The sequence below is a fragment of the Cynoglossus semilaevis genome, chromosome 14 (assembly GCF_000523025.1).
Source record: "Cynoglossus semilaevis isolate Cse_v1.0 chromosome 14, Cse_v1.0, whole genome shotgun sequence".
NCBI classification, from domain to species: Eukaryota; Metazoa; Chordata; class Actinopteri; order Pleuronectiformes; family Cynoglossidae; genus Cynoglossus; species Cynoglossus semilaevis.
Genome location: NC_024320.1, coordinates 8,428,729 through 8,444,307, shown reverse-complemented (window position 1 = coordinate 8,444,307; position 15,579 = coordinate 8,428,729). Strand labels below are relative to the sequence as shown.

The 15,579-nt window shown below is 38.1% G+C and overlaps 1 protein-coding gene across 5 annotated transcripts; it reads left to right on the top strand.

Annotated features, from left to right (window-relative positions):
* Positions 1-1,221: 1,221 nt before the first annotated feature.
* On the top strand, positions 1,222-15,218 carry cobll1a (cordon-bleu WH2 repeat protein-like 1a). Of its 5 annotated transcripts, none has more exons than XM_025062702.1 (8): positions 1,222-1,506; positions 3,226-3,372; positions 3,540-3,741; positions 4,491-4,764; positions 6,005-6,090; positions 6,177-6,353; positions 6,442-6,529; positions 9,285-15,218. In XM_025062702.1, exons 2-8 carry the CDS (start codon positions 3,287-3,289, stop codon positions 10,340-10,342), a joined length of 1,971 nt encoding a protein of 656 aa, XP_024918470.1. In that variant the 5' UTR covers positions 1,222-1,506; positions 3,226-3,286; the 3' UTR covers positions 10,343-15,218. The 5 variants fall into 5 exon arrangements, with proteins under 5 accessions (XP_024918470.1, XP_008323065.1, XP_024918472.1 ...); XM_008324843.3 differs by lacking the exon at positions 9,285-15,218 and adding an exon at positions 8,179-9,276 and having other exon boundaries at positions 1,267-1,506; XM_025062703.1 differs by lacking the exon at positions 1,222-1,506 and adding an exon at positions 2,495-2,766.
* The last annotated feature ends 361 nt before the right edge of the window (positions 15,219-15,579 follow it).

Here is a 15,579-nt window from a genome sequence, read left to right as displayed (position 1 = left end):
TAGGGCAGAAAATTACTAAAACTTACAGACTAAATAGCTAATAAAAAAGGTAGACACCAGCCATAATAATAATTAAGCAAACCTAGAGAGCAAAGAAAACATTTCCTAGCAAATTATGAAAAATAAACATGTCACTTAGTCACAGGTTAGCAAACATTTGACAATAAAAAACGACAACTCAGGATAAATGCCGGGCCTAAAAAAGGCTAACAGCTCATACATGCCTTGTGGAATGGGTTTATTAAACTAAGTGAATAAATGCACAAGAGGTGCAGTTCAGAAATGAAGAAAACACAGGGGAAAGGCTGAGTGGAAAGAGAGGATCCATCAGGCCAACGAGAAAATACAGCAAAGGTTGTGAGAACGCTAGCAGGAAGGTGTTTGGATTCAAGGACCCTGTGTTTTCCGTTGCTTCTAGGCTGTCCTTTTTGGCATGTCTCTGTGACTTTGCTGCAGGTTTCATTAGCAGCAGGGTGATGAATTTGGGAGTCTAATTTTGACCTTGTGGAACAACAGTATTAATCTGTGTGACATGCTTTCCAGTCAAAGGCAGACCTCCATCAGTCCACTACGGATGTGTGTTGAAGTATGTCATGGAAAATCCAAGTTGGCATTTGACACACATGAGTTAAAGATGAAAGAAAAAAGTCATCCTCAAGTTCCTGAAACACCACTTTCAGTTTCTAAATCAAAGTTAAAAGTTTTTAATTGAATTAAAATGAAAAAAAGAATTGTTTTCAACAATTTAAAAGGGGAAATGAAATAAATGAAATAAAAATGATGTTCTATATATATGTTATATTATTCTTTCAGTACAGGGTTTAAAAAAGTTTATAAAACTTCTTAAAAATCCCCGTCAATCATCTGTTACAGTTTAAAACCTGTTTGGTTGTTTTGTGCAGAAAAGTCAATTGATAATAATCTTAAAGAGTTTTTCAGTTTCATTCATATTGCAGACATCTAAATATTTTTTAAACTCAAGTTATTTATTACAACTTATTATCTATATATCTTTATATTTTTTTACACTTTGAACACACAGTAAATGTCTTATATTATTTTCTTTAAAATGTTTAAAAAAAAAAATTTCAGTATTTGTGATTTATTTTTGCTAATACTTAATGATTTCTGGGACATATTTTGGCCTCCAGTAGGGTATTTTAGCCAATTGCGTTATAAAGTATGAATTACTTTTAGTCCTTTTTTTTAAACCAAAAAGAAAATTATGATTGTGCCAGCCTACAGCTTTTGCTCTTTTGATATACGGTATTAGTCTGATTGTTTTTCATTCTATCATCAGTTTCATTTGTAGTATTCTCAAGAGGTTGGGCTCCCTGCCCCCAATTATCACAGGGACATGCAAAGCAAAGTCACATGACCAGGCCTGGCCTGTGGGTGTGTCAGCTAATCTGCTCCACTGTCCGTGTCTTCCTCCACCTTCAGTTCACTGATCACAAAAGTGAAGAAAGCTTTGGAAGTAAGGATGGGAAGAACTACAGAAGGCAGGTGAGAACACACACACACACACACACACACACACACACACACACTGGGCCTGTCCTGTATAATCAATGAAGTGTTTCCTAAATTAGTCTGTGAAGGAAGAGACGCAGCCTTTCATAACAAGCTCTAATCCCTCTGATGGAACAGTGGAGTGTAATCTGATTTGGAACGCTGCAGTGCTGCTTGAGTGTTATGGCTGAGACTGTATGAGTGTAGACTTGATTATTGAAGCAGTCTAATATTAGCTGTTCTATGTCTATTTTCATTTCTTAACCAAATCTCTTTGTTTTTGGTTTGAGTACAAATGTTTACTCTGAACAGAAAATATGTTCAGATATTCTTTAAATATTTTTCAAACATTTATTCTATACTGATTTTAAGGATACTATCACATTAACATTATTAGGCTTTTGAACATTTTACTAAATACTTTTTTCATCTCAATGGCCTAAAGGTTATACACTAGTGACATATTAAGTCACTGTTGTAGATGTTTAGCCAAAACACCACTAAAAGGTAGCTTAAAAATAAAGGAAACAGGCATTTAATACTAACATTAACCAAGGAAACTTGAGCCATTGACAGGTAAAGAGATAAAGCCAGTAGCTGAGACAGAGCATGGGAATGGCCAACATTATCTACACTGGAAAATGAAATTGTTGAATGTGTGTGTGTGTGTATATATATATATATATATATATACACATATGTTATATGGAAAAGAGAACTGAGACCGATGACAGATGTTTGAGCAACATGGCTGCACCTGTATGAGTGCAGAGCAGGTGTCACTTGCTTATGTAAGAAATGTAATATTTCCTCTTTAGCTTCATGTCTTTTTTTTCTACATATTCTCTCCATCTCTTTTTGGCTGTTTGAGTACTACTAAAATGCTTACTCTACTGCTGCATCTATTAATTATGATATAAATGGTTAAAACTAAACGTTTTTGTAGATGTAAGTTTAATTATCAATTTCAGTATTTGCGGGTTGAAAACAGGTGGTGGGAGTTTTACTATAGCGCTGCTCCTGGCCAACAAAAGAAATGCAGCTTAGGTTAGAAGCAGGACCGTGTCATTGCAGCAGCGTGTCGTCGTCGGGATTCTTTAATACCTAGTAATATCTAAATGCTCCGAGTCCGCGTTTTTAACGCTGTGATGCCCCCGTTTCCTCCAATCGCCGCTTTCTATTAATACAAACCATGTGGTTGTTGGATTCAGACGGTCACGTGTCACATGGCCGAGTGTTCACCTGGTGAGAGTGGTAAGTGGACCTCGGAGGAAAGACGCTTTCGTCCTTCTGTGATTTATTTGATAAAATATCAAAATCAATTTTGATCAGTTTTGAATCAGTTTGTTTGACTAAAATATGATGATGTTCGATGTCACAAAATGTTCGCGTTTCCGTTATCACTCAGTGAAGATCGATAGAATTTACACTTAGGTTTGATTCAAACTTGTTGTAAAAGTGAGGTTGTGATTCAAATTGAATCCAGTCTCACATTCACCGTTCGTATATTGTCTTGTAATATCTTTTACTTTTGTCATCTGTCTAATTAATTTAATTAATATGTCCACAATTCAATCATTGTGGACACATTGCCTCATTTATTTCTGTTTTTATTTTGTATCTTGTGTAATTTTGTAATTTTAATCTTATTGTTTCTGGTTTTGATTTCTCTGAATTGACGAGTAAATAAATACTTTTGTTTTTCCTCTGAAGCGTGGCACCTGTGAACTAAACCAGTCTCTGGCCAATCCATTCCCCTGGAGATCACATTGAGATGGAAGAAGATCCACTGGACAGAGACCACTTCCTGTCTGTGGTCCTGCCTGGTGGCCTGGAGAAACATGCCACTGTACATGGAAGGTAGGACACACTGAAGAGAACCACAGACAGGTGCTGCTCTTCTTTTCTATTGTGTATATGTCAAACAGAACCGTTCCACATTTAAGTTGTATTCACATACACACAGGAACAAAGTAAAGAGTGGATTATTTCCACATATTCATTTTTATTTTTTTTTAATCTTTCAGTAAACCTGTGATGGACGTGTTGGTGACCCTATGTGCAAACTACCATCTAAATCCCACCGACTACACGGTGGAGGTTCTCTCCCCCAACAAGAACAACATTGCCTTCAAACCCAACTCTCCCATTGGCTCTCTGGAGGCAGAGAAAATTGTACTGAAGCCTAAAGGAGTCGAAGAAAAGATCAGGAGGCCGTATATGCCAGAGGTAAAAAACTGTTCATCAACAGTTGGGGAGAAACAACAGTAGGCTGCTGTAATGTGGCTGAAAGGAAGTGCAAAACAAGTTAAGCTGCAGAGATCAAGCTGTGGAAAGTGAAGGGGAGGGTTTTAAAAGTGGACAGCTCATCAGAACCCATGAGTTTAACCTATAATTACTGGAGAAGACCACCCACCACTGGCTGAGAAGTCAAATTTCATCCTGTATTTCTCATAGAAAAATCACTTGGCTCTAAATATAAACATATTACATAAACTTTTATTGGATTAGATGTCAGTGGAACAATCGAGTGGTTTTCTCAATGCCGTTCTGACACTGACCTGAAAAGTTAGTCTTAGCTAAAGTCTGGAAAAATGTACTCCAGACATTCATTCCAAATTTCCCAAAGGGAACCGCTGGGGACTCCTGTCTGTCTTGTTTTTGTCCAATTACCTAAATAATTAAAATTTAAAAAAATTTGTGGCTTTATGTCAGGAATTATTTTATTAAGTGCTATTTGCAACTTCTGTTCTAATTTTATCAGGTAAGTTGATCTGGTCCAGACAGACACAGGGCAGGGATTAACTCTATTTACATTTGTTCTTAGTGATGCCCAGTCCAAGGAATTTGTCTTTTGAGAGATGGTTTTGATTGGAAAATACAAAGTTACTTTAACTTAGCCAACGTCTCACTTTTAACGTCAGATTCTTTCTACTGACTGAAGTCCAAGTCTGATTTAACCCTTCTTTTCCCTGCAGGCCACAGTCCGACTTTTGATCAACTACCACAAGTCCCATAAAACCGTGGTGCGAGTTAATCCCAGAGTGCCCCTTAAAATTCTGCTGCCTGCTGTGTGTGACAAGTGTGAGTTTGAAGTGGATTCCACCGTGTTATTCAGAGACCGTCTGTCCAAAGAGCCTCTGGACCTGACCAAAACCTTGAATGAGCACGGATTAAGAGAAGTGTTTGCCAAAGATACTGCTCAGGAGCAGTGTGCTGAGCGTTGCCATGAAACAACAAGAGGTGGCGCAGGTGAGTTTCTACCCTTACACCATGGTCACTATTCAGAACACTAACTCTCATGAATGTATGTTCCTATGATGAAGGCAGCTGGTAGCCCACTCCTGACCCATTTTTACCTTCTAGTAACACAGTACAGAAGTTCGTTCAGAGAAACACCTTCACTCTTTAGATATGCAGCCAGGAAAACAGTTGACTTCAGGCATTTTGAGGTTTTAATGAGAGCTGTAGATACTCAATGGTAACTGTATCAACACGACTTTTGTATCAAAAATACCCTATACCAACTTTGACCACAGGAGGGCACTGTCTACATTTGTGACAACTGAATGCTGCTAATGTGGCACTGACAAATTACGGGACTAAACTGTAAATTGCAGAACTGAAACCACAGATTATATAGTGTCCATCTAGAAAGGAGCATCTAGCATCAGAAAAGAAACAGACCCAGTAGATGTGATGCTGGTAGTAAGTCAGCCCAGCACTGGAGAACACAGAAGTTATTATGAAAAATCTGAAAAAAAATTAACAGTCAGTTTAGAAAATTTAGATATAACCATCTGAAATTGTCTGTAACGCTGCACTTCTTCACGCTTTTTTTTTTTTAAATATTTTGCTGCACCTGTTTTCCGTTGAACTCCAGTCTTCCTTCTTTTGTTTCCCCATTTTAAAATCTGCTTGTATTTCTGTGTTACTGAATTGTTGGTGAGGGTGTATTTTGTCTGAGGGCCAGGTTTCCACACTCAGCAGTTTCTATCCTCCTCCATATTCTGCTGTTTTTACAGACTAATACGTTCTATCACAGCTGGTTTACATTGAACTGTCAAATACACAATTTGACCTTTAATCTTGAAATATTTTCTTTTTTTATGTAGATGTGTCTATCTGTCACAGGAAATACTTTACACATAGTTCTAATATTATTACTAAGAGTGTGTATGCTGTATACTTTACCTCAAGTACTGTTGTTTTTTTTCTCTGTTAATCATATCCAGGGCTTCGGTGTAATTCCTGGCCACAAAAATACACACTGTTATAGTTACTGTGCCTTTATGTTCCTGCAGTGGAACATACTGTTTGTAAAACCTAAAGTTAGGTCATGTGATCTGATCCACTGTGTTGATAAACTACTGTATAACAATTGTATTGTTTTCCCACCAGCAGAGCTCCTCTCACTGCCTACAGGTGAGGTAATACACACGTCTGTCTGAAGTATTGTAGTATTGAATCATTTCTTTTGTATATTTTTTAGATCAACTCAGGATCGAGAAGAAACAGAACGCGAAGAGAGGATTTTTTGCCTTATTTAGAAAGAAGAAAAAGAAAAAAGCCGAAGTGGTATGCCAAGGTCTCGTTAGTAACAACGTAATTTTAAGGACCTTTTAGGTTCACATGACTATAATCGATCATTTTCATCTCTATAGGAAAGAGCAGGGAGCACTGCTGCCTCTACGGCTCTCAACATTCAAACCACTCTCCATCTGAATAAGACTGACACTCCTGCTGAAACGCCTAAGAAGAGGCGAGCACCTCAGCCGCCTGTTAGTGGCTCACAGAGTGTTCCCAGCAATATGGACACCTGCCATCTTAGAGGGACGCAGGTCTGTTGGCTGGACAAGAGGACGTTAGAAAACAACTGACTTTACTTTTCAGTGGTTGATAATCTATAATCTCATTTTCTCTTTGTAGAGTACTGAATCAACCTTAAGAATGACTAAGAGGAAAGCTCCGCCCCCTCCATGTGCAAACACACCCCCTGAGGTTATGCAGATTAAAGGTAAACTCCTAGCATGGCCACACACCATTTCATATGACCTTAGGCAGCATTTTATAATAAAAACAATATATATAGTATGGCCTATATCCAATAAACATATTATCTGTGTATGCTTACCAACTGGCGGCCCGCGGGCTGATTCTAGCCCATCAAACCATTTTGAATTCCACAATAAATATAACACAAATAATAATCTTAGATAAAATGTCTATTTTTATATCATTTTATTTAAGTGCACGACCTCTGAGGAGTCTCGCCAGAAATAACCTGTCCCACCGACACCATCAGACAATAATCCCTGTAGAATTTATTCAGGTGAAAAAAACAAAAGCCTTAGTAGATTTCTGATATTCTTTCAATTTTATTCAGGTTTAATTTGATGGGTGAATGATTGTACTTACATCAAGACTAAAATGTGATTTAATTAAAAAAAATCACTGCCAATTATATATCCATGAAAGAGCACAGTTTGGGCAAATAAAGTTAGAAAATGGTTAATTTATGCAGTCATGTGACATCACTGCTTTTACTAGACACATTGAACTGTCGCATATTAAGAGAAAAACAAACTGAACTGGCTTCAAAAAATGGACTTACCATTATTTCCATTCATATGTAAGTAATTGTACACACAGTGCATGGTGGAGTTGTTATATTGGCAGACCAGTGAAGGTGCAGAGCTGAGATTGAAAACGCCTCCAGCTGTGTGGGTCTTTGTTTTATTTCCCTTTATTAGCTCTGACATTGTAACACAGACTGCTGAGTCACTGTAAACTTCAGGATAATGAAACAACTCCCTGTTAACACAGCAGAACTGGTTCCCAACACTACTCCTCCTCCTGTTCCTCCTACACTACTCGCTGTCCGTAGACTGGAGTATGACCTTCTTTTAATGATCTATAAAATGTCTGTTAAATGTCCTATTGCAATGCATATCATAAAATCTGCCTCTTGCAAACCAATGTTTTAGGTTTATATGTTAACAAAGTTAGCTTAGAAGTAGCCTGAGTCTTTTTACCTAACATTTTAGTAAAAAAAACAATGTAGTAAGAAAAAGTTGATTTTTTTTTTTTCAGCCTAACCTAGAAACACAAAACTTAAACAAATATTGCTTTAATTCCTAATTAAACTGCTCGACATTGAACAAGATGTGCCTAAAAGTTACATAAACATACAGATGGATAAATATGACTACAAGAAAAACCTGGCAGAATTAAAAAAGGGGAAAAAAAACCCCCAACCATTTACATGTATGTTAACCAGAAATAGCTAAAATGCTGCTGTTAGAAAAATGCTTAAACCAGAATATAAGCAAAACTTTAACCTAGCATGAAGAGTTTTTTTTTTTTAAATATGGAAAAATAGCCAAATAGAAATTATAAAAAAGGGGCATATTGAATAAAAGACTATTCTTTGGAAAAGCTAAGCTAACGTTAGCTTAGCTTAGCGAAGAGTGGCGCTGCAGTCAGTTGAACCACAACAAAGGTTAGCTTAGCATACAGTAAGCCTTTCTTTGATTATGGGAAATTAAGCAGTGTATAACTAAAAAGTATATCAGAAAAACAAACCAAAAGAGTGTTTACGATACGAGACACATATCCTGATGAAAAAGCTAAAGCCAAGCCTTTTTTCTCCTCCCTTGCTTCTAGACTCTGTGTTACCTGGTGGTGGTAATGATGATTGAGGGCTCCTTATTCTCCTCCTCCTCCTCCTCCTCCTGCTGCTGCTGCTGCTGGTGCTGCAGTCATCTTCTTTTCCTTCTCTCACCTCCTCTATAGACCTTCTCCTTCTGCACTTTACTTTTCTTCCTCCTCTTCTTCCACCCACTAAGAACTCTGTAGTTGTCTTTTAAATCCTTTTTTTAGTCTTTCTGATATAAATTGTAGACTACCTGCTGTGCCTTTAGTATCTCAATACCACTTCCACTTCTGGATGATTTTAAATAAACCTAATTTCATTCTAACCTACAGATTTATTGTTTTCTATGCCTTTAAAAGTGTAATTACTTGGTATTTTTTCATGTTACCTGGTCGTACTTTTCTGTAGAAGGTAAATCTCATGAATATACACTAGAACTTAAATGGACAAACTCTTAGTATTGAATTTTGTTCCCCTGTTCGTTTACTTACCTGTGAAGTTAATTTTTCATTTTAGCTGTGGCTCAGCTAGCTTTGAGTTATCTTTTAAGGCCTTTGTTAGCTATTCCGTAGCTTATATAAGATAGATAATTGTTGACCTTTCTGTTGGCATTTTGGTATTTATTTATTTTTGGTTGGTTGGTATTTTTGGTAAAATATTGTTGTCATTTAAGTTCAATGGGTTTAGCTGTCGCTAAGCTATTTGTATCATCTTTTAAACATTGTTTTTAAATTTGTGGCTAACACAGGCACTTTCTTTGCACCTTAAATACTGTAGTTTATATAGTTTAAAATTTGTATTTTTCTTGACCGCTCACTTTGCCATCTTTTACTTTATATTGCTAATTATGATTTCCTAATTTGGCTGTTGGTTCGTTTTGTCGCAGCCTGCTGTTAGCTGCTACTAAAAATGCTAGTTTATTATACAGTAAACTGTGTACTTTACAGCTTTAAAAAAATATAATGGTTAATTTAAATGTGTCTGTAAGGTAAAACAATTCCACACATTACTATTCTTAAACCTGTCCCTTGTCCTTTGTTGATAAGGATTGTTTATATAAGAGGTGGACATTCCTTCTGAGATGTAGCCATGCTAAGGGGGTTTCCTTTCTCTTTAGGAAGTGTAGAGGATCTAAACAGTCAAGATCTGCAGGGGGAAAGCGATAAGTCAGAGTCCTTAAAACAATCATGGTCTCCATCTTTGACTCCAAACCATCCTCCACCACGATCATCTTCATCCTCATCTACCTCACAGTCGTCTGCTGACGTCTGCCTACCCGTGTTTGGAAGGAAAGACTTTTATGACGCTCGTTCTGCTCTGGCCAAAGTCCTCGTGTCATCTGTTTCAAAGGGTTCAAGGGTCAGTCATCGGCCATATTCTGCTCCAGAATTTCCAGCACGCTCTGTGTGTCTGCAGCATCAAGGAAGACGTTTGTCCTTTGAACTGGAGCCTGAATGGCAGGATCCTCTCCAGAGGCCTGGGACAACTACGTTCAAAGTGGTCCCATCAAACAAGCAAGTGGTTGAGAAAGCAGCAGAGACATTAGACAGGATTCAGCTTTCACTTTCCTATTCTGCAACTCCTGACCGTGAGCATGAAGATTATTCAAGTTCTCCTTCCAGATGTGATGTACAGACACCTTTGATGAAGAAGGACACATTTAACTGCTCTGGTCCAGAGTCTCCTCCTCTGCCTCCTCTCTCCGTGGAGGGACAGGAAACAGAGGAGGAGGATGACGGTGAAGACAAATCCGATGTCACAGATGAACAGAAACTCTGCAGAAACTCAAAAGAACTGAGTACAGGCCTTCACAGCTGCAGGGGTTCGTCTGTGAGCGCAGACATTGAGCTGTGGGACTCAGAAACTGCAGAAGGTGAAGACTTGGAGAAGGGAGAGATAACAGAAGAGGACACTTTCCCTCCTCCTCCTTCTCCTGTCTTCTTCGATGAAGACTCAGAAGTCGTGGAAGAGCAAGAAGATGCTTCTACTTTCCCTCCACCTTCTACCAAACCGGTGACATCTGGACTAGACGAAGAGTTTGATGACAGGAAAAGCACAGCTCAGTCCAGGTTTGCACAGGCTGTAGCCTTAGCTGTGCAGAGGTATCACCTCAGGGATGATGGGACAGGTTTAGGCCCCAGAGCCAGCACTGATTCAACTAGTTCCACATATTAGTACTGCAAGCTGAAGGTTACCCAGCATAGGTGAAAAATATAATCGTAGAGAAAGCTAATTGTTAGCACTGAACAGCAATAACAATGTTCAATGGAAGATAAAATTGTAACTTAAAGTTAAGTCCTAAGAAAAATAAAGTATCTAAAAGTGAGCATCAGAATAGCTAACAACTAGCCATAGAATTGATAAATGTAGGCCAAATTTAGTAAATCAAGGTTTAGCAAAAACAAAGTGCTAAAAAGCTAGAGATCGGGTAAAACACCTTTCAACAGTTTTGAATAACAAAACTGTATCCCATTACCAAACACAGACGACCTAATAAATATATATGGTCAACATTTGACAAAAACTAATAGGAAATATTAGCTTAGGAGAACTTAGTTAGCATATGCAGTATTATAAATTACTGTTGATAAATATTGGATTTATTTAAACAAGGCTAAAATATTAATCAGAGTTAGGTTCACTGAGTTTGTAATTACAGAAACATGTTTCACAAAGTGAATGGAAGTATTTAAAGAAGTGAACGTTCTAGATGTTTGTTTTTCTGCTTCTGTAGTGCAGCTTTCTGATACATATTTTAACAGCAGAGCAGCAGTTCCAGCACTTTGTCTGTTGACAGGAAGTAACATGTTGTTAATTCCTTTTATAAGTTTAAATCAATGTGTTTAAATTTTTTATTGTTTTTGACTTTTTTATTGTCAGTAGACATCCTTTAAGGACAGTGCCATGACAGCAGAAAATATATATTTTTTAATATAAAACAAAGACTTAAAAATACTTAATTTTTTTGCCACATGTCCTTGTTTTATTGCTATTATTTTTGGAATTAATCTTTAAATACTCCTTGTCTACGTTGATGACAGTATTGTGTTATGGCCACCAGGTGGCAGGGGAGTATTTTTTGTTTCTGACTCTTGTACCGAAAGGTCTGAATGATTGCAGACTTACAGTATATTCGGTTGATAACAAGTGTATTCTGCAAATTACAATAAAATTACAGGTGCATTAAAATTTACAGAGGTGGGTTTTATTTAGACTTCTTATACTACTTTGTTTTTTACTAATATTATTATAGTAATTTGTTATATTCTATTATTGAATAATCAGTGATTGTTTTTAAGCAATACCAAAAGCAGCAGAAAAAAAAGGAAAACTCTATAAGATCTGGCTGGAAAAAAACTCTTTTACTCTGACCAACCATCTACAATCCAGGTTAATAATAATAAAAAAAGTCCTCAGCCAAACTCAGTCAACTAAATGCCATGAAAAGACTATGCTACAGAAAGGCCAATGAGTGAATAAGATGGTAAACATTATGGCTTTAATTTATTTCATATATTCAAAGTTAACAACAATACAACTAAATATTGACCCAATACTTTATAATAATTGTTAAATGATATTTGAATTATGAAAATTCAAAATAAATTAAATAGAGAAGTACCAGGGATGGCCTGGACTTTGGACACACCTGCCCAATAGTGGCTCTTGGATCTAGAATCTTTTGGAGTGTAATTGTTGACAAATATCATAAATATAGAGAAAGGGAGACGTATACGGTGGAATCATTCTTCTTCTTGAATAAACTCAGTCCACTGCTGCCCCCACTGTTTGTTGGCTCTTTAGCGGAGCTGCACCTCGGGGCACCACTGCACAGCTGTACTCTGCTGCCAAAAGAATTCACTCCGCCATGCTTATCGATCCATCCCAGGCCCTGGAGGAAGAGCAGGAGCTGCAGAGGTAGAGATGTTTCCAGAAAAGCCTTTGGCTGAACCTCATGTTAAGCAGGCCTGCAGACAGAGAGATGTACTCTCTCTCCCTCTCTCTCTCTCTCCCTCTCCCTCTCTCTGTGAGTTTCTGCTCCGTGACAGAGAGAAAAGCTGCAAGAGGATGATGGGAAGTGACCTTGACCCTGTCATGTTTCTGCGGCCCTCTCTCATGAAGGGCCACTGCAGCCCTCAAAGGCACAGCCATGTCACACCGCCGTTGTCATGGGGAATGCCATTACCAGTCCTGAGGATGGGAGACAGAGAGAGGGCCAACATCTTAGAAAAACAGGAAAAGTCAACGTAAAATAAAACAGACGCAGTGACGGAGTTGAACCAATCGTCAACGCTGGCATTCTCCCTCCTTTACAGCTAAAGGTTGGAACCTAACCTGAGCAGCAGTGATTGGTGAGATACTGACAGGAGGGAGCTGGACTTTTAATTTCTGCTTAAACGCAAAATGCTACCATGTCGTCTTGAATTATCATCCAACCTGTGGATGATCTAAAAATAGGAGACGGCTGGGACCACAGATAACTTTAATAACCTGTTTTATGTTAACTATTACTCAGCTAATGAAACCGTCCATTCCTGTTATCTTTTAGAATGTCAGCTCTCCACAGTCTTAAGCTATTAGCCTTTTACTTGAACCACATTTTTATGGTTATCTTCTGGTATAGCGTATGGTTTGTTCTCCCTAACCTGTTTAGCTACGATTGGGTAGGATTTCCTATTTTGGCGCTATCATGTGAATAACGAGTGCCAGTTTCTGCAATTCAGGCTAGCATTTTATCGTTGTTCTTTTCTTTTAATCTTCAATGTTTTCCGCAAGTTACTAGTCTTGCTATTTTGAGCAAATATTATCTTTCTCATTGTTGCTTTATGTTGACGGTGAGATTAGTTTCAAACTTTTCCCAAGAATTCACACATTTCATTTAAATCTGATTGTTTTACTATTTGTTTTTTGAAATCTTTAGAATATCTCGAGCCTCTCTTAATTTCGTTTTTTAGTTTTGGTGAATTTCATCGTCCAGAGTTAATATCAAGTGTGATGTCAGACACTGTAACTTTTTTAACAGTTTATATCTTCAAAAATATCCACATTAATTCTTTAAAAGGCCAGTGTGATGGGACTGTTCTGAAGGTTATTTTAGCATTGAGCTGGTGATTATTTCTGTAGGAATAAGTGACTTTTTTTTTTATTAGTGTTATTTGTCTGATAGATCTGAGTTCACACTCTAATCAATAAGATAAATCCTGGCCCATTCATCAGTGGGCAGTGGTGGTTTGGTGGTTAAGCAAGCAGACTTGAAGGCTTCAGGTTTGAGTCCACCAGCTGCCAAGTTACCACTGAGGTGCTGTGAGCATGGCACCGTCCCCACACGCTCTCCGGGTGCTCGAGCTGCCCCCTGCTGGGTACAACGCAAAGGTCACACTTGGTGGTGTGCAGTGGTGTGCTGCTCATCTACGACACAAAGTAACAAAGTAATTCACTTACATTTCTCATCTGTTCATTTATCCAGATGTGTTTAGCCTTTAGATGTTGTGAAGATACCCACGAGCTGGCAGGAGTCAGAATCTGATTGTAAAGCAGTCAGAGTCGGCCTCAGGCTGCCTATTTGTGTGTGTGTCGGAGGCCGCATGTGTGCAGCAGCTAATGTATGTGTGCTTACATGGCACCTCCACGCTCGGTTAGAAATAATCGATGGATGAATCACTGTAAGTGATGCTCTCCTTTCCAGCGGCGGAATGCTATTCTTTGCAGTTCATCGCGGGAATGGTATCCCAAAGTGAGGCAGGGCCGTCTCAAACACGGCCACAGCTGCAGGGCGTTTTTGTGGAAGAGCGCAGTTGACCTCTGACCTTCTGCTCCTGCTCGTCTCCATACTCCTTGGCAGAGCGGCGAAGCACGGCGCTCCTACCTCATTGTTGTTGTCAGCGCTTCTTCTGTGCACTGCGCTGCTAGTTAAGAGGTTCAAATGGTATGGAAATGATATTTAGCTCTTCTCTGATCCTATAAACTCCTCTACAGGATCTGCTTTCTGCTCAGTTTAGGAAAAAAGCCTTAAGACAATGTTGCTAATAATACAATTGAAAGGATTGCATCGGTCAATTACTTTCTGATTCAAGTTGACTTTTAAATTTATATTTATGCATTTAGTAGACGCTTTTATCGAAAGCTATTTCCAAGTGTGGAGGAGTCATTAGGTGTTCCCCCTGGGAATCCAAGCCAGGACTCTCTGCTCTTTGCTTACAAGGCAGGCGTGCTAACTGTTAGCTGCTTTTAATCACCACAGATAAAAACCACCACAGTTTTTTATCACTCACAAAAGGTTGCTGGTATTTCATCCCTGTGAAAATAATCTCCGGTCCAGATGCAAATGAACCAGGGTCTAAAATAAACATATCTAAGTATGATGTGATTTATATAGATCAGTAAAACTTCAGCACAGCCCAGACAGCAGCCTACACAATATTATTCTATCAACATTCATCACACCAATAGAAGTTCAACAAGACAAGGCAGGAAGATAGTAAAAGCATTAGTAAATTAGCATTAACATAAGCTACAATAAAAGTAGAGAAAAGAAAATCAAGACACAAAATCCAATTAAGGAAAAATCAGTGGTTTTCCAGTGGACTTCTCTGGGAGGCGCCAAAAACTCTTCTATTGTGAAACTGAACTAGTTAAACATGAATAAACTAGTTAACATACTTATGACCTAACTAACTTACTGTACATGACTTGTTACACGTACAGTAGCCAATAGCATGACTTTACTACTGAGTGAAAACAGGAAGTGATGTAATGGCTATTTAAAGTTTGGAGTTTCGTGGACTGGTGTGGAGCAGACATTTCATTGTGTGAATGAAATTTGTTTTAACAACTTTTTTGCATTTTGAGAATCTACTCTAGTATTTCGGTGTATATGCATATGGATTTTTTTAAAAGCTGAAAGTAAGAAAACGTGGCTAAACCTCAAAAGATGAGTAAACAGATTTCAGAAAGGAAAGCTAAGGATTTTGACAAAACAATCTTTATTAATCTCCAAAATCATAAAATGAAATAAATATATATGTAATAGATTACCTGGAAGAAGGGCACAAAAGGCTAGCAAATGGTTAGCATAATGAAATTTGTGTTCCACACATCAACATTTTAAATGTTTCAGTGGTTAGCATAATGAAATTTGTGTTCCAAACCATTAGAACAAGTCGAAGCAAACAGTTTCTGTCGCTTTAATTTTCAGCCTAACGTTTCAGTGTAGTTCCTGAGCCTGAATGGACTGTGCAGTGCTGCTGAGTGACCAAATGGGGGCGCAGTAGTCCCTGTTTATCGCAGTTCAAACGCTTGGGCTGTTACGGTTGGAGTTGAGTCGTCAAAGTCATCATTGGTTTTTAACTTAATTCTCGAACTTTATCTTGAAATGATAGCGTCTTGATTCATTTTCCTGCTTTAAAATAAAC